Raw genomic sequence first — 27,952 nt, 5'->3', positions numbered from 1 at the left:
TCTAATTTTATTTTCGTTATTATTATTACAATTCTAAGAAGCAGTCTCTCCGGGAAATTTATTTTCATCTCGTGTGTGTGTGAAATATAATCTTATCGAGAGGAAAAGATTTTTGATCGACTTTTAAACGAAAATAATGGATTTTTTGTAGATTTTATACATTTTGCTGTATTATTCGGTGTTGAACCGTTAACGGGGTCGAGAGTATTTTTTTTACGAAGTATTTTATATCGACGTTGTTAAGAAAAGTACCGTCGAGGACCTCGAGAAATTATAAACGACACAAGTGGACGAAAAAGACGTGAAAAAGATGAAGTTCCAAAAAATGCTACTCAGGCTATACATATCCGTGGAATAATAGCATAGAGACGTATGGCCGATGATATCTCTGGGAGCCATATGGTTATCTTTGCATGCAGACTTTCGGAGTATACAGTCACTTAGGTGTTTATTTGGACAGCCATGTTTGAAGCAGCCTCTCTACCCACACGCTAAGAATATTCTTTGGGATATGTACACACCGTGATCCTCTATTCGATTTTATTAGGTTTTAGGATTTTCGAGAGTCCGCGGGATCATGATAATCGAACCTCTAATTGAGTCCGTCGATCGAGATCCACGATTTTTTGTCGCGGCCATTTTACGAACTCGGGGACGATCACGCTGCAAATTTACTTCGTTCCTCGTGCCTAGACGAGAAACGAAAAGTACAAAAAATTTCCTCGAGAAAATGCTACCGAATCGACGCAAAATACGGACGATCAATTGATATCACTGTTTGCACGAAATCGAACTCGATCCGTTTTGCACGTAACTTTAACAATTCCAAATATTCTCGTTTCGATCGCATTTCGTAAAAAATTTCAAACAGAAATCTATTACCCGCTGACATGTACTACGTACCATAGGATGGCGCCAAATTTAAAATTCCTTTAGAATATTGATAAATTCATTTTCCGTTATATTACAAATATCAATAATTCTTATTAACTGTGTACAATGGTGCACTCTACGTATCATCGTGAGAAACATTTTGACGAAGAACGCTAAATCGGTCCAGTTAGTCCCACCAGGGTGTATTTAAAATAATTATCGACGATGATCGATCAATTGTACGTCGCGTACGATCGAGAGAGCATGATCATTCCCCGATAGAGTTTCTCGATCTCGAAGTCGTTCTCCGCCGGATCGAAGATCAGCGTGTTTCTCTTCGGGCGATTATAGTTCTGCAAGGCCTGCAAGTTCTGAAACAGAGAGGCACGCGGAGACTCGATGATGTTTTCCACCGAATCGATGGGTTTGCACGGTTTCGGGAAATCGACGCAAACTCGAAACGCAATTCCCGGGGTTTGTTTTTCAATTGCCCCGACGACGCGTGTTTTCCCAATTTCGCTGGGGAATCGACTCACCGAGACCACGATAAAGTTTCCGTTGTTCGTGTTGCTCGAGTTTCGACGAATGGCCGTTATTATGAGCGTGAGCAAATAGCCACCGAAAGCCAGGAACGAGAGCGCCGTGACCGCCAGCTGGAAGATCTTCGAGATCTTCGTGTCCTTTCCCTTCTCCTCGTGGTGCTCCTCGTATCGTCTCATTGGCTTTTTGTTCGAGCTTTTCAAGGGAAGCGCGATCGGCTGCGACAAGGACAACGTCCTGGCCGACATTTCGTTAAACCGTTCCTCTTCGTCCGCGAGAACTGTGCACGCGAACGTATAGTAAAACTTTGAGACGTAGCATGAAAAATATTCACTTCGAGGATAGGTACTGCTGGGAAATTATCTTAGAAGAGTATAGGTATACTTACCACAGGGTACAGAATATTCTCTCCCCTTATTAAAAACCAGGAATATTTTTAAAAAAACATACAAGGTATTTAGAACACCGTTTGTAGACTTTGGAAGCAAATTGGGATACTTTACTGGGGTTAGCACGCCCTCAAAGTCTTCGAACATTTTTCTTCGATATTCTATATATGTATCTATGTAGTGTCTTACTCTAGAATTTGTCTACGCTACAAATTTTTCGCGTTGGAATTTTTTTACGCTAGATTCTTTTCAGCTGGAATTCTTTTAAGCTAAGATTTTTTCTCTCTCGAATTCTACGCTAGAACGTTCTATTTCTCATGTTTGCAATTATATTTCGTAACTCGTACGCTATCAATTACTTCTACCTTCCTTGCCCCGGAAAGACGATTTTATTCGTATCAGTTCGGTCATCGGAAGTTCGCTCAGACCGCGAATCTCCTCCGCGTATAAAAATGTCCGATTCCCAGATGCGGCTTCCAAACACGAAAACAGCAATAAAATAAAAGCCGCGGGCGCGAGCGATGCGGCGGTGTTCCTGAAACCGAAATCGTCGAGAAAGCGTTCCATAAACATCGAGCCTGTCGATGATACTATAATTCGTAAGTTTCCACTCACCTGGTAGCCATGGTCGACCGTGTCTCTTGTAACGGTGTTAACTCGTCGTTGAATAACTGTGACGCGGGTAAAATTCAACAAGTCGTTTCTCGACAAATGTTCGTTTTGTACTGATTCGGGAGAGGATCGTTCCTACCGAATCGCGGGATCTCGTTTCTCGTGCATGGTCGACGAAGCGAGAAGTGTCTCGAAGCGGTCGCCACGCTGCGAAACAGGAACGGAAACGTTGTTACTCAGCGGAATGGAAATGGATAATTAACACCCGTTACGAGCTGGTCCAGCGCGATTGTTCAGTGTTCTTGCACCGTCTGTCGGCTCGCCATGCAGAAATTGCTGTGCGTTCTCGGCGTTTGCGTAATGGCGACTATCGCCGCTACTTTGCCCGAGAAAAAGGACGGTAGGTCGCGGAAAGTGAACAGAGATCGCTCGAAAAGTAGGAAAACGCGATCGTTCTCGTTTCTCGTTCCGTTCCAGGTGTCCTGGACAAGATTAAAGCGGGTCTGGAGTACGCGACGAATTATTTGGAGACCGCGAAAGACATCGCCGATTTGGTAGCGATGAGCTTGGGTCGCAAGAAAACGGATAAGCAACGAGGGGAGAACGACACGAAGGAGAAGGGTAGTTTCCTGCCCTCTGACCTCGTGTCAGCGTTTTTCCGATTGGTCGGACTCGATTCGCAGAAAGCCACAGCGATCGCTGTGAACAGCGTCATATTCCTCGCGCAAATGGCGAGTAGAAGCTTCCCGACGATCGAACAATTATCACGATTTACCTTGTCATCTTACAGATAAGCTCGCTGTTCGGACTGACTCCCAAGGAGAACATCGCGAGGGATTCGGACGACGAGGACGACGCTATATTTTGGAATCCAGCGAAGTTGATCACGGACAGCAAGAACGAGAGAGTGAGTTATCTTCAACCCTTTGATCCATGCCTTTAGAAAGGTTGATACGTATGTATAGACGCGTGACTTTGCCGAAAAGTCATCGGTTACCCGAAACTTTGCTTTTGTACGATTAATTCTCGCGAAAATATTCTTTGCTCGACTGGTCCGAAAGAAAGTCGGCGTTCTTTAATCTTTTTCGTGCAAAATAGTTTGGCGTTTAATCCAGAACGGTAACAGTGGCGAACGATTGAATTTTTTCAGATACAGAGATTGATCGAGCAAGCGCACGACGAGAATCTCCCCGACCAATTGATCGAGAGAGTGAACGACGTCGACTCCGCTTGCGTGAGATTGTTGGTGTGCAAAACCTCGCCGGTGATCAAAGCGGCGCAGAATTTCCTAAAGAACAAAACTCCCGTCGAATCTCGGGGAATGACTTCGTGGTTACCCAGCAGGGACGAATTCGAGGAAAACAGCGATCACTGCGAAAACACGCACGTCGATTGCAGTTTATTCGCGTAGCGATCATTGAAACGGTCCACGATTTGTTTAACTTGTTCGTTGGTCGGTTTTGGCGAAGAATGCTCGCGGCATTTTCGAGGAAAGTTAATATTGATACGTCGGTGTCGAATGAAAATTAATCAGCACGCTTCGACACACCTCAATAGGTGGCTGGCGATTGAATTTAATTCCGTCTTAAAATATACGAAAACGTAATCCGTGGCGCGAATGTGCGCCACTTTTTCAATCGTATCGATTATTTGTACACGTGTTTATTTCAAAGAGACGAGTACCGAACGAGTACAGCGAATCGCTCGGGAAAACGGGACGTTTGTTTGTATAGCATATATATTTGCGTCCATACAAATATATACTATATTACAGAATATACAAGGTACATACTCCAAAAATTAATTTACCGAATCTTGTACGTCGTAATGCCTCCTGTATTGTACGCGTACGCGTCGACGAACGAAAAGAGAAAGAAGCAGCGAATAATCGCGATGCACGCTGCTCTCAACGTATATGGAGTCGTTCGTTTAAATTAAACTACGGTGAACGAAGTGTTTCCTCTTTTTTTTTCATTTTTATCTTGGCCGTACGCTTCGCGCTTCCAGCCATCGCCAGGATGGTCGCACGAGTTTCTCAAACGAGCTAACATTATTATTCCGTCGTGTCGTTTCAATCCGTACGAAACGATGCGTCACAATCTCCTCGTTATAAGTCGCGCGATCGCGAACGTCCACGCTCGATTATCGGTTACGTGGACCGTCGACGCTGATTTAACGAACATTTTCTCTTTTTCTTTTTTTCCGTTTTTTTTTTTTTATTCGTCGCCGTCGTTTGTTCGCGAAACTCATTGTGCGAGGAACTTAACATCAAGTGATCGTAACGAAACAACGCAATCGAGTTTTGTAAAACGCGTTTCACGTAGGGCTATTGCACTGTGCGCGAAGCACCATTCGAACGATCGACGAAACAAACGCAACGACGCTATCTGCGTCGCAAACGTCGAGCGGTATAAACGTTGACGAGTACATTCGTTCACGAGGAAGAATACTTGTACGATTCGCGAGGACGGTGCTAATATAAAATCTCTACACTCTGGAACCACCGTAAAGACTCGTATCGGGTTGCGTTCGCGAAGCACGAACGTCCCGCATCGTAGAAGGAGGGAGGGGGAGACGACTCTACGATTCCAGAATATCGACTCAACGTTCTATCGATATACAATATTTTAACTCTTTATCGATACAAAAAAGAAATCGTCCAATGTTCGAACGTCGAGCAACGCCCGGGACGATCGCTAAACGAAACAAACTCTAATGAAGTATATCAACGTGGACAGTAACAAGAAAGAAGGAACCGTTTTGCGTAACAACTACGTGGGAAACAAAGGTTTCTCGCAAAAATTACCGACGAATCTCCAGGGGCGAATCCACCCCTCGAGAGTATCGGTTAATTGTTCGGTCTCGGCGGATTTTGGAATCCGTGGACGACTCTAAGCTATACATCTAATGAGATCAGGATTATTGCGGACTAAATGCATCGGGGGTGGGGTCGAAGATCGATCAGAACCTCCTAAAATCGTCCGTGGAATTGTTACGGTGGAGTAATTAGTCGTTTCTGGGTTGGGGGTACTTCGTTCGTACCAGAAACGTTGGTTTTTTTTTGTTTTTGTTTTTTGTTTTTTTTTTTTGTTTTTTTGGCATACACCGTCTCCTGTCTACTTTCCCTGTAAATAGTACGCGCGATACGATATTAAGAATGTCGATAATTAGGAAACTTTGGCATTCGAGAGAGACACGTTTCGCGGTTGAACGCGAGAGGGTGGAGGAGGGACAGACAGCCTCGGTTGCGCGCTCGAGCTTCGAGTCCCGAAGAAGCGGAAATAATCGTCCCGATGTCGTCCATTGTTCCGATTAACGCTGCGTCGTTAACAAAAACGCGTCGAACGACTCGCGACAATGAGTAAGTATACAAAAGCTAAGTCTCCTCTATTTAATAACTTTGATTCGGATTATCACATACGTTCAGGGGGGTGGTCGGAGGGTGGAGGGAAGGGCGAGCCGTGAGAAATTGCGCGCGCTTCTCGATCCTCGAAGATCGCGCGGATCGGGGTTTCGTTTTCCTTTTTCGTTCATTTCTTTTTTCTTCGTTTTCTTTCTTAATCGAACACGATCGTACTCGTTACACGAAAATGACTCCGAGCAATTTGGATATACGTATACGTTATATAGTTAGTGTATAGAGTACAGAGGTAAGCGCGATTAAATTCTCGTGTTACACCTCGCGGAAAAAATCGATCTCGAAAATATATATAAAGGATCAACGGACTGTCTTCGAAGAAGGAACCAGCGAACCGTACCGATCGCGCGCACGGACATCGAGAAATTCTTTTTATTTACACGAGAACTGCTCCCGTAGCACCCGATCGTCGGTTCCTTGTCTTTTCCCCTCGTAAATTTTACAACGATCTTTGCCACGATTCCCTAAGCCTTCTCCGTCCGGTTGGGTGGTTAACGGCCAAATTCGCAAGAACTCGATTCGCCCGAAAAAAATCGATCGAACGTTCCTGCGTATCGTCGTCGAGGAGGCTGCTCGATCCCAGCGAACGTTTCGAGGAACGCCTGTGCGTCGTCGCGCGTCACGACGTCGACCTCCTCTCGTCGCGAGTTCGCTCGTGGTCCGGGTACGAGAGGACGACGAGTCTGCGCGCGCGATTGCAGTCTTGATTCAACGAAGTGACGAACTGAACTCGTGTTAGGAACAAGCGGAGATGAAATTCCGAAACCGGCGCAGCGGGTTTGTTTTTCTTTTCTTCTTTTTTTCTTCCAGACTTATTCTAACGACGAACGTCGAGAAACTCGCTTCCAAACGCACGACCGGGGAGACGTTTGGAAAATTGGACGAACTATGGCTACGAATATACAGAATAGAAGTACGGACTCTCTGACGACGAGGGTCGACTCGGAGCACGGATCGACGAGCGAGATCGAGCCGTCAACGGGACGATCGCTCGGATTCTTTGGCGAAAGGAGCTCTCGACGATGAATCGGAGCTCGTCGATGGAAGATCGTTGAGCGGTCGGGAGACGTTTGGAAAGAAGTTTCTCGCTAGACAACGCATCGCTCTTCAGAGAGTCGCTTGACCCGGACCGATCAGATCGGTGTTCTCGACGCGAGCTTGGCGCAGCCAGTCCCTCAGATTCCACGTCCTCTCCATCAGGTTCGAGGTGGTTTTCTCGACGGTACCGACGCTGGTCGTGTAACCGCTGTTGGGTCCGTACTGAGCGATGATGTTCTGCGTGGTGGTCGTAGGTGGTTGCACGGCTGTCAACTGGGACAGGATGTTCGACTGGATGTTCGGTGTGCCAAACGTACCTGGAATAAAGAGGGACGCAACGCTATTAACGATGTTCTTCGTGAAACTCTCTCATCCACGTCTACGGTGGATCGGATCTATAGTTCGTCCAACGAGACGAGATACCGAGTACAAGAGTCCGCGATCGGATCCAATGATCGCGTACAACATTTCTTCTAAACTTCGCGATTATTTTTTTTCGTAATTTAAATTATTCGACTCGCAACTAAACGACGACTTGTACAATCAACGGTAAGCGTAATAAAGAAACTATACTTTTGAACAATCGCTTCTTAAAGAAATATGGCATAATAAGTCTTGAATCACTGTTTAAATCACTACTACTACCATTGCTACGAACACCACCGTAGATCGAAGCAACTCGAAGGAAAGCGAACGATTCGAATTGATCCAAGCGAATTGTTCCCGGAGCTCGAGAAAATGAACCGATAGCTACGAAGGACCATTTAACCGATCACGCGGCCGTTGATGTAAACATTGGTATCTCGTCTCTTTGGATGAACTGTAGAGGACTCGCAGAACCGACGTGCACCAACCTTGCGCGTTGTGCGGCTGCGCCGACAGATGGTGCAAACGTAGCCATCGCAAATCGGAGTACATCAATGTCGGCGGTGGCGGCACGTTACTGTCCTGCCGCTTGTTCAGTACGCCCCAAATCTCACGTATTTCCGAGTTCAGGCTTTCCAGGCTCGCGATGATTTCCGTCGACTCCTGGTAGTGATCCGGTTTGTCTGAATACGGGGGATCATGACACAAGACCGAAAATAAATTCTCGAGTGGAAGGGAACTAAAACGCGAACGAACGACGTCGTTCTCGGCCATTGCGCGCGAACACGAAACCTACGCTGAGATCGCGAAGAAGGACGATTCGAAGAGACGAAGATGATCGATCCCGCGAAGGTGACGAGAGATCGGGTGATTCGAACGACCAGAGAAAACGAAAAATAAACAAAAAGATCGGGTGGATCGCGAAGTGTCGAAGGCTCACCTATAAACGTGTCTGTTCCCAGATCAGTAGAGCTGAAACCACTGCTGGCACTGGACATGTCGCTCAACGTCATTTCGTCGTTTTTCGCGCAACTCGGCTCGTTCTCGTTCCTTTTCGCGTTGGCCACTCTCTCCAGGGTCTGCTCCAGGTGACTCAGATGGATCACTTTCTCACCCAGAAGGCTTCTGGTGCGGTGCAAACTCACTTCCATGTCCGACAGTTCCCGTTCCTCCTGAGAATCGATCCGCTGACGTGATTTCGCGTCTTTTCGCGAGCTAGAATCGGTTGTCGCTGACGCGACGCTGTTAGTTTTCTTTTTTTTTTTATAATGTCCGAGAAGGAGAGGCGATGAAACGTTAAACTTGGCCCAGGAGGATAAGTTTGTAAATTCGATTTCGAGTTTTCGCAGTACCTGCAAGTTCGATACTGTCTTTCAGGGTTTGTAAATTTAACGTTTCCTCTCCTGTGCTTCTCGTGGGTACGTTGATGGTAATTTCGAACAAGGAGCACGATATTTTGAAAAGAATTGTTCAAATTCTGTGCTTCTTTGTCGGTATTCTGCGACAACCGGGTCTAGAATGTCCTCGAAAGCACCGATCGCGAAACAGTCGGCGAGGATCGTACCTGAACCAATTGCTCGAGGGTTGCCCTGGCGCTACGTTGCTTCCAAGCCCTCTGTCGGCCCTGAAAAGCGTTCTCCTGGTGTTTGAGCGCCATCTGAGCCCTCCTTACGGAATCCCTCTCGACGTGTATTCGGTGCCGGAAGAACTCCAGCTCCGAGGAGGCGTTCGCCGGTGCTAGAAAATCGAGCAGAATCCTTTTCGGTGTCATCCGACGAGCTCGCACTCGGGCTGGTCGTGGGAAGCGGCGTGCGAGAAAAGAAACAACGAAACAAACGGAAACGAAAACAAGAGAAACGGAAAAGCGAGTACGGGCGACAGAGGTGGGCCAGGGGTGGGTGGAGTAAACGAAAAAATTCTGGTGGTGCACTTACGAGCAGGGCCGAGGAGTGTAAGCCGTTTTAGCCAAAGTAAAGTCTATAGACGCCTGGGAAAAGAAATGAGAAAATACGGTATTCAAAGTCCGGGAAGAAAACGACAGAACTCGCTGAAACAGCGACGACTGAGGAAAAGAAAGAAACATTTTGTTTGCGTTGAAAGTATATCGGTAGCATAATCGAAGCGTTTAAGCTGTAGATCGTTGACTTGTACATCGGTGGAGTGTGTCGAAAATACTACAAAATAAACGTGTGTAAAATTCGTTTACTGTATAACAATAAACGCTACGAGAAATAATAATAAATCGGATTAAGAAAAATCAATGGTTCCTCGCTACTTTCTTCGACAGTCACCTTTGTCTTGGAAAGGATAACGCAACGTGTAGGCCGTTTCGTTGCTGGGCAGCTGATCCCCGAGATCCTCCAGCTTCTCCAGTTGCTTCCTGATGTTCTCGACCGGGTTCTCGGGGTTGTTGTTATTCGCGTTCGCGCTGGAGCTTGCACGAGCTCCGGTGGTCGTCTTCTTGCTGAAGTTCTTCTTCTTCTTCATCATGTTCGCGTTCGTCTCGCTGGCGGTGGTTGTGTCGTCGGACTCGAATCGCGCGGCGCTCTTCGCGACAGCCGTGGTCGTGCTCGCGATCGCGCTCGCGGCCTTCTGAAACCCCGAGTTTGCCTTCTGAGGGTGCGAGTCTTCCGGTTCGCGATGACTACTCGACTGCCCGCTACCGGCCTGAGCCTCGTGAATCTTCGTGGTCGTCCTCGCCGGGCTCGAGCGCGTGTTCCTCACCGGGGTACTGCGAGCACGATTCAAGGCCTATAGCCAGACATTAGGGCGAATCGCATGAACGTGAGAGAGGAGTACCTTCACAGTTTACTCTCCGGGGTTGTGTCGACGTCCACGTTGGGTGCAATTCTATCCAACCACTGGCCCGATCGAACGGAGAACGTACCCAACGGATCGCGATCGAGTACAATAGGTTGCTCAATGAGTTTCGTCGTTCGATAGGAAATGTGGCTATTAGTTTCGTCTGTTCTTAGATCAGTTTCGTGCAGATCCGTCGACTGATTCGTATATTCAAAGTTCAAGTGTCCTAGTATCCTTTTACAATGGAAAAACCAACGAAACTTATCGAACAACCTAGCCGTGAAACAACTGCACAGATGGTACCGATGAAACAACGATGGCAATTTATCGTCGGACGCGTTCACCGTTCGGGACCAGAACTATGGTCACTGCTGGGGTCGTTCGGGTCGTTTGGGTCGATGGGACGAACATTTGGAAATCGTGAGAGTGCTAGACTCTAGCCACGTGCTTCGGGTAAAGTGACCGTGAAGGGTACAGCCGACTGTGAAGGTACCGGAGTTTGTGACGAGGTAAATGGATGTGCACACAACTTAACAGCTAGTACATTTAACGAGCACGCTACGTGTAAATTTTTCCTATAAAATCATAGCGACTAATTCGATTCCGGGACACGGAACGGACGCGAGACGGTTGCGTATGGATGGACCTTGACCCTTTCGCTACTAACGACGACTACGGCCACCCAACGTCTGACGACTGTTCACTGGCGGTGACTAATCGCCCGTTAAATTTCGCCTTCACGGTAGACACCTTCCGGTGATTTACACTAGCGCAAAAAACTGAACGTAAAAGTGCATCGAGAAAAAGTGTCGTTCGTGTTAAAAATGACGCGCAGAGAGAAACGCGTCATCGATGTAAAACACGTAACGTGGAACTCTTGTATCCTCAACTCGCGTTGTAATTAAATATATCCGTTACGTTTCCGTTCGGTAGAATTGGAACGAAGAGTGGATAATTTACCTTGGGTCGTCGGACATCGAAAATGACCTTCTCTTCTAAACTAAAGCGGATCCTTGTAAAGGGATGGCTTACACGCGAGCAAATCCGGCGTAGCGAAAGGGTTAAAGGATTTCGGTGGTTCGAACTCACTTTTGTTCCGACGACTCGGTCCCGTCGGTCCTCGTCCTGGTGGACGTCGACCTCTCGGTCTCCGAGGTGGTCGTGTATCCCGCCTCTCTTCTGTTCCTCCTCTCGACCACCAGACCGCGCACGTCGTTCTTCAGCTTCCAGTACTTCTCCTTGAGCGCCGTGTACTTGTCTTGCAGGAGTCGGTTCTCGGACCTCATCTTCTCGATGTCGACGGCGCTGCTCTCTTGCTGAGCGATTCGCTCCGTCTGCTTCCGCGCCTCTTTCTCCGTGTCCCGCGTCAAGTCGTTTCGGATCTCCTCTAAACGCTGCTTGTACATCTTGCGCGTGACACCCTCCTGAAACGCCAGCAGACAAATGGCCGTCAGACGCGGAGGTCACGCCAGAACGAAACGAACGCCCGCGACCGATATCGTTCGGTCCTTCTCGATCCTCTTCGGTCCTGTTCGTCGGAGATCGACTAGATCCAACGTGGCCGATTTTGCCAAACAGCTAAGCGAACGCCCGAGCGATTTTTGCGGTGTGTCGTGTGTATCGAAGGAGAAAGTATAAAATGTAGTGGACGGTGAGAGTTCGACGACGATTACTTTTTTTTAACGCATACTGGGCGTTTTATCGGTTCTTCGAATACAACGGCTACGGAGATACAATTCCAGGAGAAACTCTGTTAAAGCTAGTCGCTCGAGGTGAGCGTTCTGGACGGTATTGCGCACTGTGGACGAAAATCGAATCTATCGACACCCCGAGGAAACTTGGCGATCCGTTTCGATCGCGTTCGCTGAAAGAAATTGCACCTGACGTGGTTCTGGCTGAAAGCGATGAGAACGGCTCGTGTTAGTCGACTAGTTATTGCGCAACGCTGATCGTTCGTATCGCGCGCATAACCTAATTTCCTTAAACAACGATGTAGGTAGTACGCGTCGGTAGAGGTAGAGAGATTTCGAGCAGACGCGTTATCGGTTGGAAGTTGCGCGACGATCGCGCGCAAAGTTCCAGGATTATTTAAAGTAATAGGCATCGTCAGGTACTCACGTCGATTCTAAAATTACGTAGAATCTCCGCCAGACATTTCTCGTGATTTTCCGTGACTTTCGTTATTTTCTCCCTCTGTTGGGCGCGCAGCTCGGCGCGCAACTCGTCGAACTCCTTTTCCAACACCTTCTTCAACATCTCGATTCTCTCCGCGTGTTGCTTGGTCAGCTCCAGCTCGCTCAGCTTCGCTAGCTTCTCCTCGCTCAAGTCTCGTTCGTATTCGTTCTCCAATTTGCCCATTTCCTGGTTCCTCAGTTGCAGCAGCTCCCTCTTCCTCTCGAAGAGCTCCGTCTTCAGGTTCGCTAGAATCTCCTGCTTCTCCTTCTCGTAACAGACTTCCAGCTCGGCCCTCACCTTCTTCAGGTTCTCGGACCTCGCCTCGTTCATTTCGGCGATCAGCCTCTGGATTTCTCGTTCCTCCTGGAAAAATCATCAAAAGAGAGATTCAGTCGACGATCAAGGTTTAACGTCTATCGTCGTGGGATACCTTCTCGGCCATCTCGCGTTTCAGATCCTCCAGCTTGTCGTTCAGATTCTTCTCGAGTTGTTTCTTCTGCTCCAGAAAGTTCTCCTCCAGCTTCTTCTTCGTTTGCTCCAGCTGATCGTCGAACTCCTTCTTCAGAGAATCGATCTCCTTCTCGTAGTTGTTGCTCAGCTTCGTCCTCAGCTCGTTCAGGTTCTTCTCTTCTCTTTGCGAGAGCTGTTGATTGACTCTGGAGAAGTCCGATGTGTCGTCGTCGTCCGTTTGCCTGTCCTTCGAGAAACGTATCGCCGATTTCTTCGGCTTGTGCCTCCAAAACTCGTCCGAGTCGCTGCTTTTGGCTACGCTGCAATCGGTCTCGCTCTTCGAGACCAGATCGATGTTCTTCACGTTGTCGAACTTACCGGTGGGCACGTAGTCCAGGCTACTCTCCCTGGACACGCTCTCTCTGGCCATTTGATTGCGATGCTCGGTTTCGGAGACGTTCTGAACGACGAATCTTTTCCCGACAATTTTTCCAGACTTCTTCGCGGGTTCGATCTTCTCCGAAGACGAACTCTTCCGAGTGTCTTCCTCCAATTTGCTCTCGGAATCCTCCTTGTTCTCGTCGTCGAAGCTCTGAGAATTCGACTTCTGCAAGGGCATAACCGAACCGACTTTGTTCGAGATCGTCGTGGAAATTCGAACGTTCTGCTCCTCGGACTCCGACTCCCAGTCGTCCTCCGATCCCGAATAAGTGAACTTGATGTCCACCTCTTTCCCTATGTCGAACCGAACGCTTTTGCGCTCCTCGTCCACCGGTCTCTCGTCTGTTGGAAACGAATCGAGTTTAACATCGAACGTACACGAACCGATAAACGCTAATCGAAAAGTACACGAAACGAGAGCTCTATTTATTTTACGAAACTTTCTCCGATAAAAGTTCTGAAATAATTTTCTACACGGAACTTTCGCGATACTCGTTCCACGAGGACAGTTTTCTAAAAAAGTTCTCAACGCCGTGGAACTTTCATCGCGAGAGTTTTGAACCGTTACTCGTAAACGGTTTAAAAAAAGAAACAAATTTCTATCGCGTTCATCGTTCTCGTGAAACTCGAACGACCTTATTATCGGAAACTATCGATCAAACCGAAAAGATACTCTCTAAGCAAACCTCCGGCAGTGTAACTCTACCTCTTTCACCGTCTTCCGATTGTTTCTCCCTGAGAATCGATTTCAAGCTCTCTCCGACAACATTGACGATCACGTCTGCGATCGTCACGGACCGGAAGTCGTCCAGTTTGCTGCCCTCTTGACTAGGAGTGGTGTCCCTACTCCTGTTGCGTTTCAGGAACATAGTCCCGCCACCGCTGAGCGTGAGCTCCTTCTGTTGGCCAAACTGACTGGGATGTTTCTCCTTGTCGAACTTGTCCGCCTTCTCGGACCTGGCCAACGTCGTGATGCTGAGCTTGTCGATGTCTATGATGTTCTCCTCGGAACTGAACTTGCTTGACAGTTGTTCCCAATCTTTCTCGTGACGCGGGCTCAGGGACTCCGATCTCTTCAACACCTCCTTCAGGTCAAGCTCGTTCACAGGGCTGGCAATCGTTTCCGACGTGGTGGCGCTGGTGACCGCTGTGGTGGCGGTTGCCGTGGATTGGACGTTCTCCAGGAGTTTCGGGCACTCGTAGAACCGTGGATCCTGGAACCTGAGGTTGGTGTAGTCCCTGGCGGCTCTGTCGGTTGCCAGAGGCGTGTCCAGTTTCCAGTGTAGCTTCTCCAGGCTTTGATTGTCCTTCTTTCGAGCACCATCCGCTTTATCCGGTTTCTTCAACGGTGTTAACTTGGTAGGGATCCTCGTTGGTGGTGGAGCAGACGTCTTGGTAGCTTTGTTACCTTCCTTCGAGAACGAAGACTCCTTGGGCAGGGTCGCCTCCTCGTGGGACTCGAGATCCTTGGCTGTTGTTTTCGAGTCCTCCTCTGGGGACGAGAAAGTCAAGTGTAACTTTTCGATGCAATGGATACAGGGATTCGTGAAAGGGGAAGAGTCGATGCTTTTGCTCGAGGGCTTGGAAAACTTTGAAACTTTTCCACGTTCGCGATCTCTCGAGCGAAAAGAGGCGTCAACGTTCCCTCGAGTGCGAGTCAACGACTGTTTTCTCTCTTCTGTTTTTTTCCTGTTTTTTTTTCACCTTTTTTTTATATTAATACGAGAAGGACGGCGAAGGATTGGATTCGAAAAACACCCGTAAAAGTCTGAAAGCTCTCGACGCGTCTAAAACCGTGTACTCCTTTTTTTCGAAACGCTTTTGACAACCTCTACACTCGCTTGTCCCTTTTAGCTCTTTCCGCGAGCGAACGTTTACGAACTAAATAGCGAACAACGACGGAGTACGACGGTTTACGTTATTCTGGGTTTGTTTGCTGATTCGTCGTGTTGTAATCTCTTTGCACGAAAACAAGCACCTACCTAAAACCGGATTCGTATTGTACGAAAAGCTGCGTATAACACGAACGTGTACCATAACGTGACTCTATTTGGAAGTTTGGCTCCGTGTTTCTAATAATAACGATTGCGTTTCCGGTACGTGAGAATGGTCTTTTGAAAAACGTTTTTTCATTTCGATGCATATGAGGCGGAAGGTGTAATTTGCTAACGAGCCAACATTAACTCGAGTGTTCTCTCGTAGACGAAAAGGTAATTTGAAGTAATGCGACTCTCTTTGGAAGTCTACCCTGTTTACAATAATAATTGCGTTGCTCGTACGTGAAAATGGTCTTGTAAAAATGATCGTAAATTTTTGTGAATTCAACGAAGAAAGAACTTTTTTGCAGCGAAAGTTGCCCGAAGACAATTCGAAATTCGTCGAATCGCGTCGAGACGCAACTGTAGCGTCTCCCCAACGAACAGAGAATCACCGATATAGCGAGATCACAAAAGTCTGCTCATTGGACTCCCGCGGCTTTAATCTTCCGCTATTCACAAAGTGAAGACGAGAGAGCCAGAGGGAGAGAACTGTCAACAAATATTGACTTTTCGTGCCGGTGCAATTTGGTCCGCGACGAGCCAACAGCGTCGGAGCGACATTAAAGAAGGATTTCCATTCTAAGTGACTCCGTAATTCGATGATAACGATTCGACTAGTGGAAGCTATCTTCCCTCGAGGCGATTCTCGACTTCGTCACGGTTTCGGTGACAAAAGGGGCTCGAGAAGTTTCAGCGTCGACTCGACGCTCCATTTTTATTCGAATCGCGTCACCGTCATTCGACCGGCAACCATTCGAATAATTCCATACTCGAATATTTTACGAGCATTCGAACGAGTGAATATTCAATTCTACTGTTCGAAAAAGAAGGTATTATTGTATTTGTATCGCTCGAACAATCCGGATACCGGTGCTATATTTAAATGTTACATCTTGTCATCAGCTGATTCGGGTCACGCGGACGGCTGAACCGTTGCGGTGAGTGGAATCGATGACTCTTAGATGACGATGAATCAGCGCGTTGTATGAAACCGTAAATGAAAATAAAGTCTCCGAAGGAACGACGGAAACTTAATAAACTTGATTTATGGTCAGCATCGCGCTGCTCGAACGCTACGAATATTTCAGCGCTCGCGAAATATTCGAATAATTCGAGTGCTTGAAATATATTACTCCTTCTCTTACTCCGAATTATAGTACTCCTCTTTGTGGACCAAAGGTTTCTTCGCGTAGAAATAAATAAATTATCAATCTTGTTAGACGATTGAATTGGTCGCATATATCACTCGTTGGAACGCTCGAGTATTCGAATTGAATTCGTCGAATATATCGCTCGTTCGAACGCTCGAGTGTTCGAATCGAATTCGTGGAATATTTGACTCGTCGAAGCTTTCGAATATTGGAGTATGGAAACAATTCGACGAGTTCCTGCCTTACGTCGAATCTGCACCATCGAGGAGCGTCCTTTCATGGACGATTCGCGTTCGATACGACGATACGATAATTGGACGGATCCGCGTTTCAAGTACTATTACGTACTTTCACGAGCGAGTGCACTGGCACGTGAGTGCCTTAACGAATGTGTCGCACGCTCGCGAACGGCTCGAAAGTGTTTCAAGGGCTCTCTGACGAGCAACGCGCGTCGTTCGTTGGCGCTGGTGTATCCGATCGAGAAAATCGCGCGATAAATTCGACCGTGTGTAACTTCGTTGCACTCGAAGCGCGCTGAATTGGTCTTCGACCCTTTCCACGGTACAGAGTCCGGCTGAAAAGTGTCTACGGGGTCCTACGTGCGCGTAAACAACGCTACGGGGCGTACTCGTGCGAAATCACGGACTCGTATCGAAGTATCAGATTTTTTTCCGGTCACGTCCGATCGATCCGGAATCGAAGTGTACAGTCGTCGAGGAAAATATTTGGACACGCTTTATCGCGGCGATATACTTCCATCGGTACGCTCGAATTCCCCTTTGTTCGCGAACGAATGAAAATTTAATATTTCTAGACCAGGTCACCATTGTGTATAGAAAAGATCGGGAACAGCTTTGCACGAGGCAAATTTAGAACCAACGTTGAAACACGGAGAAGGTTTCCCCGCGGTGCGAGGTGCCACGAGAGCGAAAGAGTCGGTAATTTGAACATTATACACGGTATAATGACCCAACGCGCGCGCACGAATATTTTAAAGAAAATTTAAACGAGAGCGCGTTCGAGCTACACGCCTTTTAAAAATTGTGCAAATATTTCGAGAGCGTATGAAAATATCGGTACGATATCATGCCCGTTTGTGAAAATATCGGCGTATCTTTATTTACCGATATTACCTTCTTCTGTATATTTATAAACGTTTTATTTGCGCATGGGTATTCACAGGCGTATGAATTTGTAACGCGTTACACGTACATTATGCACACTATGTATAGATTTCGAGACGTTACGTAGAGGTCGTATCGGATCAATGAACACCGGAACAAGATGGTGTTGAGTTTGGTTTCGTTACTCGGTCGAAATAATTTCGATTCGAAAGCTCTCCGTTGAAAATAGGACGTGACGGAAATAAAGGGGAAAACTTTTGGAGTTTTCTACTCACCTGGAGGACGAGGAAAAATGTCACGCGATCGTGTATCTGGAAGCACTTCCAATTCGAGTTACAAACACTTTGGGTTAGAGTTTCGCAAGAATGTCTGCAATGTTGGTCGGTTGTTGAACACTGGCGTCATCTGCTACTTTCGATGTACACGATCGTTGCAATTATTCGCCACCGACTCGAAGGAAATAACAAACGTCACTCGTATCTGTAATCTCGCCAGACATTCTTGCAAAATTCCACCGTGGACGAAAATAATTAATAAGAATGCGTCTTTGTCGCCTAGACGCGAGCTAATAGCGGAAGAAAATTAGCGTTAATTGTAGTCTACATTCAGCGGCAAGGAAAAAAATGCTACCATTAAATCTAGCCTTGCAAAATTTAAATTGCGCTACCAGTAAGTGGGCACTAAGTACGGTGATTTAAAAAATACGCAAGCCAGTCTACATCGCTACGGAGACGAGTGTTATAATTTATTAATAACGATCGGATGCGAAACCTCGCAGCGAGATGTCTAAAAATTGTCTACAACGGGGAAAGAAAGGTATTCGATGGTACGACCTTGTTTCGCGCGATACCGCGAGTACAATTCCCCAAAGTTTGGCCAACATGATTCTGCGAAGCACCCGGTACAATCCAAATTTATTGCCACGTGCTAAAATCGCTCTCAGCATTTAGAGATCGTTTCGGAGTAACGCGATTGTGTAGTCGCGTTTCAGCGGCGAGGGGATTTGCAATTTCTTTCGATTCGATTCGTTTTTAACGCGAAACGATCGGCCTCGCGACCCGATATCGCTCGACGAGCGAAAGGCTCGTTAAACTCTGGTAAAAAGGGAAAAAAAGATACTCGAAGAAATACTTTCCGAAATTACATCGATGATCTTCTTTCCAAAGTTCAACGAGCGCATAAATATAAGGTGCCTGTTTTATCTCGATACGATGGAATATTTCGCGAGGAACCGAAAATATACAAAAAATACGTTCTAGAAGAAGAAATTGTTTACGTCGATACCATCGGTTGCTCGCGAGACACTCCACCGTGTCGAGATGAAACAGACACCCCGTATGTATGCACTGTCGCTGAAAAATTTGTCTTTCGTTGTCGAGCAACGGATTAAATCGATCAATTTTCGAACAAGTACGCGGAGAGCAAACAATTACAATTTTTGAATCGAGCTCGATCAACGTACAGGGATATTCTCGGTTTGCGCGTTCGCGCTTAGCTCGAAGATCGGAGGGTGCACCGAACTTGTGAACAACAGTGTACATATACACGTACGTATGCATGTATATATATATATCTAATTTGTTACGCGAAATCGGCTCACGTGCGCGATAAGGTGGCCCGTTATCGCGATCGGCGTTTGTCCCCGTAAATAATAATACGGTCGACGGCTCGTACCGATTTCTTAGCGATCGTCGCGCACGCGCGTCGCGAAATCGAAACGTTGCGGAAAACCTGAACGCGCGACCGGCGCGTTACGTGCAACGTTATGTAAAAAGAAGTAGACGAAGAAAAAAGAGACTAGATGAAAAGAAAAAAAACGGAACCAATGAGCGGAGACCGTTCTGGTCGGTCTCGGTGGTCTGCGGTCGTTTGAAAAAGAAAACGAAGTCGTGCCGTAATTGCGCGAACTCGATGCTCCAAGGTCAAGCGCAAAAGAATATTTCCACTTTACGTAACCGATACGGAATCGGCGTCGCGCGCTCCGGACGACTCGAATCCGCGACCGAAAGCGCCCAAGCGGATCGCGCGCGCGTACAACAGGGGCAGAGAAAATTCGAGCCAACGAAGAAACGAGGAAGTTCGCGTGACGCGCGAAACACCCGGATGAAATCGGAAGACGGCGGCCAAAGTTTCGCCGAACGGGCCTAAAAATATAATTCATCGTTGACGAAAAGCCAGACCGCGATTCGATTGCCAACCGAGTCCTTGGGGACTGCGGATCGAAGCGAGAACGCGCTAACGAGACCAGACATTAGCGATGGAACGGCCGAGTAACCGCCTCGACGACTTAGCAGCATCGAAAATTGTTTTTCGATAATTAACCGCAACACTGACATTCCAACGAAACATCTTTCACCACGTTCCTCCCAAACGGGTGCGGAAAGATTTGCTTTCTCGAATCTTCAACGCGCTTTACAATTTGCCCGTACGGAAACTAGGTAAATAAATATCGCGGTTAATAATATTATGCAGATCGTCCGGTCCGGATTTGCGTCGAGAATTTCTTGCCAATAGCTAGCCATACACTGACACATTTTTTCCACGAGGAACGAAACATCGTTACTTTCCTTCGACAGAGACATTCTTTTTTATGTCTTCTCGCATACTTGCGTTATATCCACGTGGACATTGGATAAATTGTTACGTTTCGTTTAATAGTAAGGTCACGTGGACGGTGTCTCCGATCAGACAGCATTTTCGAGGGTAGGATTTATCGATCTGTCCGGTTTCGATCGAACGACCCTTTTCGTTACAATCGAAGAAATTGTAATTCGTTAATTTGAAAACTTTCTCTCCACGATCCCTTCGTTGTTGGACAACGGAAAATCTCGAAACAATCGCGAAAGTACGAATCTGTTACCAAAAGTTGCCAATGTATAACTTGCTAATGAAACGGCCGCAATCGTGAACAGGTGTTCGATTATTTTTAACGATGCTCGACGGTTAACAATTTATACTCGTAACGATGGTCGTTTCCCCGTCTCGGTGCATACCTCCGTCAGATAAGATTCGGAAGAAGCGACTGCGTTCGATTCTCGGCGAAGATTACCATTATCTTATCTTGTTTACAAACACATCCGACGATAAATCATGTGAATTCGAAGGAACGTCCAAACGTTATCGAAAGAAAGTTTTGACTTCGAAAAGCCAGACTTTGCGGATTATGGCTGTACCGAGAATCAGGCTTTCGAGAAAATATTTTCCAGTCTTAACCCTTTGCACGGATATACACGAAAGAAAGAAAGAAAGAAAGAAAGAAAAAAAAAATGAACAAAATAATAATCATGCCATTACGAGTCGACAATTCACACTTTATGCTTTATTTATATACAATGTTTTTTTACATGCATGTACAACACGCGGAAATCCGACTCCTGGTAAATAACCTGCCGCGTCGAGATCCGAACGATTGTTCACCCGACGCCGGCATCGAAGAATACGAAAATACTCCGAATATGTTACACTGCGCTTCGAAACTTCATTTGGCTACGTTCTAAGTCTATCTACGGGCAGAATCAGTCTTTATCACGGTATTCTCTGTTACAGTGACTCACGAAATTGATCAAATTGCAACGGGGCTGCGGATCTCTCCCGCGAGTAAGTACATCGATTCTCGAAAGTGGAATTCGCTGCAAGGTCGGTTTATTCGTGTGTTTGTACATTCCGTTACCATGGAAGCGCCTTTCGATTGTTCTCTCGAAATTGTACCGGAATGTAATTATCTCTGTTAAAATAAAAAAGAAGCCTATCGTCGATTTTAGCGTGCCTACCGACAATTTCTACACACTGGCGACGTGTGAGAAAAATGGAACGAGGTGCAAGAGTCCTGCGGAAAAGTATACTCAGAAGAACGAACGCTATGCAAAAAGTGGATACGCAAAGTGTCGAACTAACGTTATCCACGAGTGGTCGAGCGAATGCGTACGTGCAATTCTGGTGCAACGAACAACGCACGTTTCTTCGAAATTCTCCCCGATCCGTTAATCGTTCGTGGAATGTATTTTGCATTCGGTGGAGTATGGATTTCGAATGCGTCGGAATTGGTGAATAAATTGACAAACGAATACTAAATATCTTAATCGCGGGTTACGTTGGTCCGTCGATCGCTCGTAAATCGATACGACGATGACGTCTATGATCGACCACTTGTTTCGTCTCGAGAATCGAAATATAAAACTACCGGTACTTACGAAACGAGAAAACCCCATTGTTGCACCCTGTGAAATGCCCTACGCAAGAACCTGGTGAAAAAATTAATATCCACGATTGTCCAGGAGGGTGGTCGAAAAGAAATACTCGGTTGAAAGTAAAGGAAAATCCTCCCCATCGATACCAAGGTCTCGATCGAGAGAAGAAAGACAATGGCGCGAAATACTCGATCGATTTCCGTGAGTCGCTGTAGACGCGCGTCACGACGAGAATAAGCTCACGGTTCTCGGCCCGTTCCTCGATTCGCTACGCAGCGAAAACCGATGCGAAAGCAACAAAAGCGAATCGATATTTGAATAGTCAGTCTCTTTTTATCACGGTTCGGTCTCTATCGAGCGCGTGGTCGCATCGGAGGCTATGCGGTCCAAGCGCAAAGGGTTAATCCTATATTTTCCATTCAGCCGTAATGACGAGGCAATCCGTACCGACGCTCATTTGCCTGGTGTTGCCAGCTCTGGCCTGCTCGACCAGCTCCTTGTACACGGCGTCCAGTGGATGCTCCCAGGTGGTGGTTCCGGTGGATGCCTGGTAATAATACCAAGCGCCGCTGGCCTCGTGGAAACACGGCCGCCAACCCTTGGGCAGCGCCGCCATGAGGCCCTCGCGGGCTAAGTCCAAGAGGTGCGGTTCCGCATCGGGGTCGATTCCAAGCCGCCTGGCGTACTCGAGCACCTCTGGAAAAAGCACGCGTCCGCTCCATTAGCCGATTGAAAACCTGCGAAGGGTTTCGCGAATATCCATCGAACGGGCGCCGTGATATCAATCCGCGTGGAAAATATCGTAGGCGGAATCGCGCGGCTCGCGAACCGCCCGTGCGGTTTTTCAACGTCCAGGAACGGGGTCAAGGATTTCCTCGACGACGAACAAAGAAAATTCTCCACGCGTCGCTATTGTCCAACCCCTTTCGAGTTATCGTCGGTTCGCGCGCCCCACGACCCTCCAGATATTCGTCTTCGTTTCACGGATAAGGGTTGAGAATTTTTTTCAATCGTTCCATCGGCTATTAATACGCCCGTCGATAAGTAACGCGAGTGGATATTAATAAACTCTTGAAACAAGTGATTTCAAGGTTCCTGGGTCGGCCGCGTGTGCCGAGTGTAACGATGTCTATCGATTATAGGCCAGGTGGAGTGTACACGTGGCAACGCGGAACTGTCGTTCCGGAACAACGAGGGGCAAGATGTTTTTACGGGTAACGTGCGCCGACCGAGCATTGTCTGCGCGGAGAACGAGCGCTTCCACGGAAATTGGAATTAATTTTTCACGTGGTTGGAGAAAACTGTGTTACAACAGCCGACCGGAGTCAAGATTCTTCGCGACGAACAACGCGCCAACTCTTTCTCCACTTTTGTCTCCGCGATCGAACGCAGTTTTCCGGTACGACGTATCGTAGCTCTTCGATCGAAATTCATTCTTCTACCACCGATGGGAAAACTTTATTCTGCGCTGTCTCGAATTAACGTTCTTTCTTTCCTTTTTTTTTTTTTAATAGCGAACGACGTCACCCGACCATCGTGTCGCAGAAAACGCGTCACAGGTGCTATATACGTGAAATTAATTTTCTCTCGTCAATGGAAAACTTTGCTTCCCACGCAACCTAAAATTAACCATTTTTTTTTCTTTCTCGTAAGGAACGCGTCATCCGATCATTGCGTCGTAGAAACCGCGTCAGGGTGAGATCGAAATTAATTTGGCGTTGCACAGAATCGATGTTCCTTTTTGTACCGACGACGCATTTTTTTTTGTTTACTATTCTGAACACTCGCGGCACTCGAGCTCTCCGCGATACAACGAACGTTTTTACTATAACGTATTATAGCTCTTTAATCGAGGGGCAAATTAAAATTTCAAGAACCACTTTCCCGCCTCGTTGAAGGTATTATCAATCCTGCCACGTGGAGACTGTTTGCCTACTTCGTATCGCGATCTCGTATCGTACACCGTTTTACCACGTTGACAATGGAAACGAACTTTTTCTCCTCGATGGAAAACTCGATTTTAGTAGCAAAGACGCCGTTTCACGCGCAAAAAAAGAACTTGGAGGCGAGTATTGCGTAGTTGTATCTCTCGAGCATTTCTAGCATCAGCTGGTTTAAGTAAGAAATAATTGCGTCGATGTAAATTCATCGTTCAGGTTTTCCCTCGTTTTTTTCAACCGTAGAATTTTCTAGCTACCGATTTTAAATCTTGGTGGAACCCGGTTCCGATTAAGCATTATCCGAAGAGAGCGTCGAAGCGTTAACTCGACGCGAAGTTTATCGACTCTCGTCCATGCTTAATTAATTTTTCATCGGCCCAGCCACTCGGGTGTACACTCGGCGAGCCAAGATCCGAAAATTAGGGCCTCGAAAGAGTCACGCGAACCACGCACCTATGGCACGATAAAACACCAATTTATCGCGACATCGATCTTGTCGTTTCGTTCGATCGAACACCGTCGAAGATAATTAATCGAGTTCAGTTTATCCGGGACGAAGATATCTACGAACGACCGTGTTACCATCGGTTAACGTTTCGCGAGGAAAATCTTAAAATTAACGTGCCCAACGACGCTAAGTACATTTAAAAAGAAAGTAACTCTCGAGAGTCATTTATCGCGAATGAAACTTTCGGAGAGGGGATCCGATCTGAAAGTTTATTTAAAAATTTCTAATTATATTTTCAATCGGATCCGAGTAACTTACTTTCTCTTTTAAAAATACTACCGTTATTTATAGCGCTGTTCTTGGAAACAGTTCCTATCGCGATGCGTTCGATGTTGCATATTTTATTCGCATCTTTCCTTTAACAGAGCAATAGGTCGATACATTTTAAGGTTATCGCTGAAAATTCGTGGTAATTATGCATATGGTGAGTTTTAATTCTGCGGGATGATAAACGAGCAGTTGTCACGCGATTCTACAAACTTTACGCGATCGTTCCGTAAGAGCTGAAAAAGATACGCAACTCGTTTTAGGGACAATTTCACGTTAAACGATCAACCGTCGATGCTCTTATCGCGCGTGCTCGTTGGAAATAATTCGTCGCGCAACGAAGCTGGAAACACGTTCGTCGTTGAGATCTTGTTTTCTTTTCTGAAACGACCGGAACGAGTCCCGACGACGTTTGAAATCGATCGTTTGCGATCGAGAGGCGACTGTCGCTCGCCACTTGGTTCGTGGCGGCAACTCGAATGGCGCCCGGAACTGTTTTATCAACGGGTATCTTTGCTCTTTACGTTTCGGAAGGTCGAGTCTATTATTTGTACGCGCTTTACGTCGCGGAATGAAATTTAAAGCGGTCACGGATTACGATGAAATCGGTAGCGACGAAAACGAGAGAAGCTCGAGTCCGTTATCCAAGTGCACTTTGTGCCGCGTAATTGACTTCGAAGTGATTCTTTAAAATTGAACCGAACGGTCGCGAACGAAAGCTAGACTCCAGAAGTCTTTGTACCACCAAATTGTATTCAAACTTATTATTTCAAACATAGTTCGTCTCGGTGGTTACAAGGTGTGACGCAATTGGTAAACGAGAATATTTGCACCTTGCGTAGATACCAAATCCACGGGTAATCGAATAATTGGTTTAAGAAGCTGGAAAATTACAATAATAAACGACGAAAGCTTCCTAAAATACCAGCCGAGGCAATATGGCAAAGGTATCGGAGTCGACTGTTCCGTGACCCAAGAGTATCGCGAAACGTTGCGGAGGAATAATTATATCCGTTGGTAAGCGTACGATTCGCTTTGAAAAGTGTCATCAACCGGGCGGAAGAGTTTCCCGTTGGTGGAAAAGGGGTCTTGGAACGCGGAAGGGTTAAACATACGATTAACAAGAGCAAACGTTTCCCCGTATCGTCGGTCATCTGAATGCTTTCGCGTAGACAAGAGTCGCGACGACGGCGCTGAAAGCAGGGGCCGATTTAAAATTCCATCATGGAAGTCTTTGACAGGTGGCACGGTGTACGGGGGTAAACGCGCCACAACATCTGTCTTTCCCCCAACGGCGGGGAAAATTTCGTAGCCTCGTCCGTGGCTCGCGCAGTTCGTTTTCGAATTGCTCGATCGGTCCACGCGGTGAATCGTACACTCGTAACGCGACTCGTTTCACGATTCTTCGACCGATAGATTTCGTCCTGGGAAATCTGGCCGCTGACACGACCGCCAAAGGGGGTGGGCACCCGAAGCTTACGACAAAACTTTCGCCGCACTGCGGATCCTATTGATTTTCCACGACGCGCTAGGCTACGAGCTCACTGCTCCCGACCGACCGCGGTGTAAATAAACAAGGAAACTCACCACCGAAACCGTTCAACCCTCGCTCCTTTTATTTATAACTTTCCTAACCCTTTCCGAACCAGTTGAATCGCGTTGTCGTCGATCGGGACCAACTTGCCAACAATTTCAATCTCTCTCTCTCTGTATCTCTCTCTCTCTATCTCGCTCTGTTTCGCGTTGCATAATCTGTATTACCGTAATAAATCCAACCGCTCGTAACGCGCGTTAATTATTCAAAGACGCGCGTTAAACTCGAAACACTCTTCTTTGAACGATTGCGTCTCTCTTTGTTTAGTTACTGTTCCATCTTTCGTACCGTTTGCTCTAGAAAATATCTCCGAAAAACGTTCATCGGGATGGTCTCGAACGATTTTCCAATCCGTAAGGTGGAGAAATCTTTCCGAAGTAGGAGAAAAGGAAGAGAAAGAACTCGAAGATCCGCAGAGCCCCCGTCCCGCGCCATTGCAGCCGAAACCCTTTCAGGTGCGTGCACCTTGGCGTACGGTTTGCGTTGCGCAACCGAACGATTCCCCCGATGCGACGTGCGGATCGCGCGCTCCAGAGAAAGAAAGAGAGAGAGAGAGTTTTCCTCGTTAGAAATGGACCGGGTCCCTCGTTAAGGGGCTGTAATTTTCTCAGGTGAGGATTCTCGCGAACGATCGAGCGTCGAGCGTCGAGCGTCGAGCGTCGAGCGTCGAGCGATCCGTGGTCGAAACACCGAAACGGAGCGCGAGACGGGTATTGTCAAGGCCGTGACCTCGTTGATAACGGACGAGGGTCCGAGAAACGGAGGAGAAAGGTTAGCAAGGGAAGGTAGGTTGACAGTCGGCGCGTTACGGGCAGGAAAAGCACCCGGCGGTCGGTCGGTCGCTCGATCGATCGAAGGGGATACGCCGCTGGGAGAAGGGTTTCCGCGATAATAGGCGTGGAGGGGAGAGACAGGGGTTGGCGATGCCAAGAGAAGCAAGAATCGAGGATAATCGCGTGGCACGTACCTTCGTTCGAGGGATGCGACGTCTCGTCGAAGACCTCCCTGCACACGATCGTCGTCGCGCTGTCTTGGGAAATGCTCATGCTAGCCGCGAAACGCGTTGGTTAAAACCCAGCCGGTGTGTCGTGTGTCCCGGTTGGTACGCGGGACCTGGTCGTCTCACATAACCCGCGTCGCGATGACGACGCGCCAGCACACGGGTTAGTCGCGCGGACTGCTACCCGTCATTTCCCGTCACCGATCGACGCGTGCACGCGAGACAGTTTTCGCCCCGGCGAAGCGAGGCCCGTCCGACGACGGTCAATGTTCAATTCGACTTGAACGCGAGCCGAGCGAAGCCGCTCGCCGCTCGCCGCTCGAGAGGAGGAGGAGCGAGCCTAACGCCGTGAGAGCACCGCGCACCGAACAGCGCCCCCGGTAGCCTGACCCCGAACTAGGCCAATGATAAGAAACACCAACGGCGACACAGCCGCCGGCAACTGTCTTATCGATTAATCGAAACCGGCCCGGTTGGCACGCCGCGGCGGGAAATATGCAATCCCCGACTCTTTTTTGTTTCTACTCTTCCTTTTCCCTCTCTTCGCTTGCGCGAATCTCGGCCAAGAATAGCAGCCACCGAGATTGTTTTCAATTTTCCAAGCGGACCGAATTTTTGGAATTCGACACCGTGAACCTCCGATTCCCGGTTTATTTTCAACACGCGGAACAGTTTTATCGTTCGTACGATCGCGCGGCGAATTTCCGGCGATCCGTTTTCCATTTTATCGTCGATACACCGAGCCCCGAGTCTTTTCTCGGTGTTCCAGCGTGTTCGTGGAATCTCGGCCAAGAATACAATCGGATTTTATTCGGAAGCGAGGGAATTTTACCGACGTTGAGATTTATGGCCAGTTTTTTTCGGAAACGGATTTAGGACGCGCGGCGAGATTTTTGGTCGTTTGTGGATCGGTGTACGGGCGACGTTGGCGCGTTTTGTGTCTGGTCGTACGTCATCGTTGACCGTCGCGACGCGACTGTTTGGTTTCCGAGCTGGGTCTTTATGGAGGTCGCGCGTCGCGGTGGTCTTTTTCCTTTA

At 47.5% G+C, this 27,952-nt stretch overlaps 3 protein-coding genes across 7 annotated transcripts; 1 reads left to right on the top strand and 2 right to left on the bottom strand.

Moving 5' to 3' along the window:
* Positions 1 to 946: 946 nt before the first annotated feature.
* Positions 947 to 6,721, bottom strand: LOC143148808 (uncharacterized). 2 transcript variants are annotated; one of them, XM_076315489.1, is made up of 4 exons: positions 2,418 to 6,721; positions 2,168 to 2,337; positions 1,410 to 1,693; positions 947 to 1,244 (listed from the first exon to the last, which is right to left on the bottom strand). In XM_076315489.1, the coding sequence occupies exons 1-4, from the start codon at positions 2,426 to 2,428 to the stop codon at positions 1,107 to 1,109; spliced, it is 603 nt and encodes a 200-aa protein (XP_076171604.1). In that variant the 5' UTR covers positions 2,429 to 6,721; the 3' UTR covers positions 947 to 1,106. The 2 variants fall into 2 exon arrangements, with proteins under 2 accessions (XP_076171604.1, XP_076171603.1); XM_076315488.1 differs by having other exon boundaries at positions 2,168 to 6,721.
* On the top strand, positions 2,629 to 3,825 carry LOC143148809 (uncharacterized). The gene is made up of 4 exons (XM_076315490.1): positions 2,629 to 2,814; positions 2,892 to 3,145; positions 3,205 to 3,321; positions 3,565 to 3,825. Exons 1-4 carry the CDS (start codon positions 2,739 to 2,741, stop codon positions 3,823 to 3,825), a joined length of 708 nt encoding a protein of 235 aa, XP_076171605.1. The 5' UTR covers positions 2,629 to 2,738.
* A 76-nt stretch (positions 6,722 to 6,797) lies between the features above and the next one.
* Positions 6,798 to 27,244, bottom strand: Cep164 (centrosomal protein 164). 4 transcript variants are annotated; one of them, XM_076315484.1, is made up of 11 exons: positions 26,882 to 27,241; positions 22,053 to 22,301; positions 13,811 to 14,596; positions 12,644 to 13,446; positions 12,157 to 12,576; positions 11,128 to 11,462; positions 9,528 to 9,967; positions 8,801 to 8,973; positions 8,177 to 8,408; positions 7,725 to 7,919; positions 6,798 to 7,187 (listed from the first exon to the last, which is right to left on the bottom strand). In XM_076315484.1, the coding sequence occupies exons 1-11, from the start codon at positions 26,958 to 26,960 to the stop codon at positions 6,940 to 6,942; spliced, it is 3,960 nt and encodes a 1,319-aa protein (XP_076171599.1). In that variant the 5' UTR covers positions 26,961 to 27,241; the 3' UTR covers positions 6,798 to 6,939. The 4 variants fall into 4 exon arrangements, 3 of the variants coding, with proteins under 3 accessions (XP_076171599.1, XP_076171601.1, XP_076171602.1); XR_012992608.1 differs by having other exon boundaries at positions 7,048 to 7,187; positions 7,725 to 7,899; positions 26,882 to 27,242; XM_076315486.1 differs by lacking the exons at positions 6,798 to 7,187; positions 7,725 to 7,919 and having other exon boundaries at positions 8,199 to 8,451; positions 26,882 to 27,244.
* Between the last annotated feature and the right edge of the window lie 708 nt (positions 27,245 to 27,952).

The sequence above is a fragment of the Ptiloglossa arizonensis genome, chromosome 7 (genome assembly GCF_051014685.1).
Source record: "Ptiloglossa arizonensis isolate GNS036 chromosome 7, iyPtiAriz1_principal, whole genome shotgun sequence".
Taxonomy (NCBI): Eukaryota; Metazoa; Arthropoda; class Insecta; order Hymenoptera; family Colletidae; genus Ptiloglossa; species Ptiloglossa arizonensis.
The sequence above is the reverse complement of the archived record's forward strand: the minus strand, read 5'-3'. Positions and strand labels throughout refer to the sequence as shown.

What these genes read in the sequence shown, in the direction of transcription:
- LOC143148808 (XM_076315488.1), bottom strand. Translation starts at nt 2,375, where the DNA reads ATGTTTATGGAACGCTTTCTCGACGATTTCGGTTTCAGGAACACCGCC. An exon ending in GTCTTTCCGGGGCAAGGAAG is followed by an intron (nt 1,694 to 2,167) that starts GTAGAAGTAATT and finishes TCGCGTGCACAG; the next exon opens with TTCTCGCGGACGAAGAGGAA. An exon ending in GAAACTTTATCGTGGTCTCG is followed by an intron (nt 1,245 to 1,409) that starts GTGAGTCGATTC and finishes TCTCTGTTTCAG; the next exon opens with AACTTGCAGGCCTTGCAGAA.
- LOC143148809 (XM_076315490.1), top strand. Translation starts at nt 2,739, where the DNA reads ATGCAGAAATTGCTGTGCGTTCTCGGCGTTTGCGTAATGGCGACTATC. An exon ending in TTTGCCCGAGAAAAAGGACG is followed by an intron (nt 2,815 to 2,891) that starts GTAGGTCGCGGA and finishes GTTCCGTTCCAG; the next exon opens with GTGTCCTGGACAAGATTAAA. An exon ending in CGGACAGCAAGAACGAGAGA is followed by an intron (nt 3,322 to 3,564) that starts GTGAGTTATCTT and finishes GAATTTTTTCAG; the next exon opens with ATACAGAGATTGATCGAGCA.
- Cep164 (XM_076315484.1), bottom strand. Translation starts at nt 26,960, where the DNA reads ATGAGCATTTCCCAAGACAGCGCGACGACGATCGTGTGCAGGGAGGTC. An exon ending in TTATCCTTTCCAAGACAAAG is followed by an intron (nt 8,974 to 9,527) that starts GTGACTGTCGAA and finishes TCGATTTTCTAG; the next exon opens with CACCGGCGAACGCCTCCTCG. An exon ending in CCCTCGAGCAATTGGTTCAG is followed by an intron (nt 8,409 to 8,800) that starts GTACGATCCTCG and finishes ATCGATTCTCAG; the next exon opens with GAGGAACGGGAACTGTCGGA.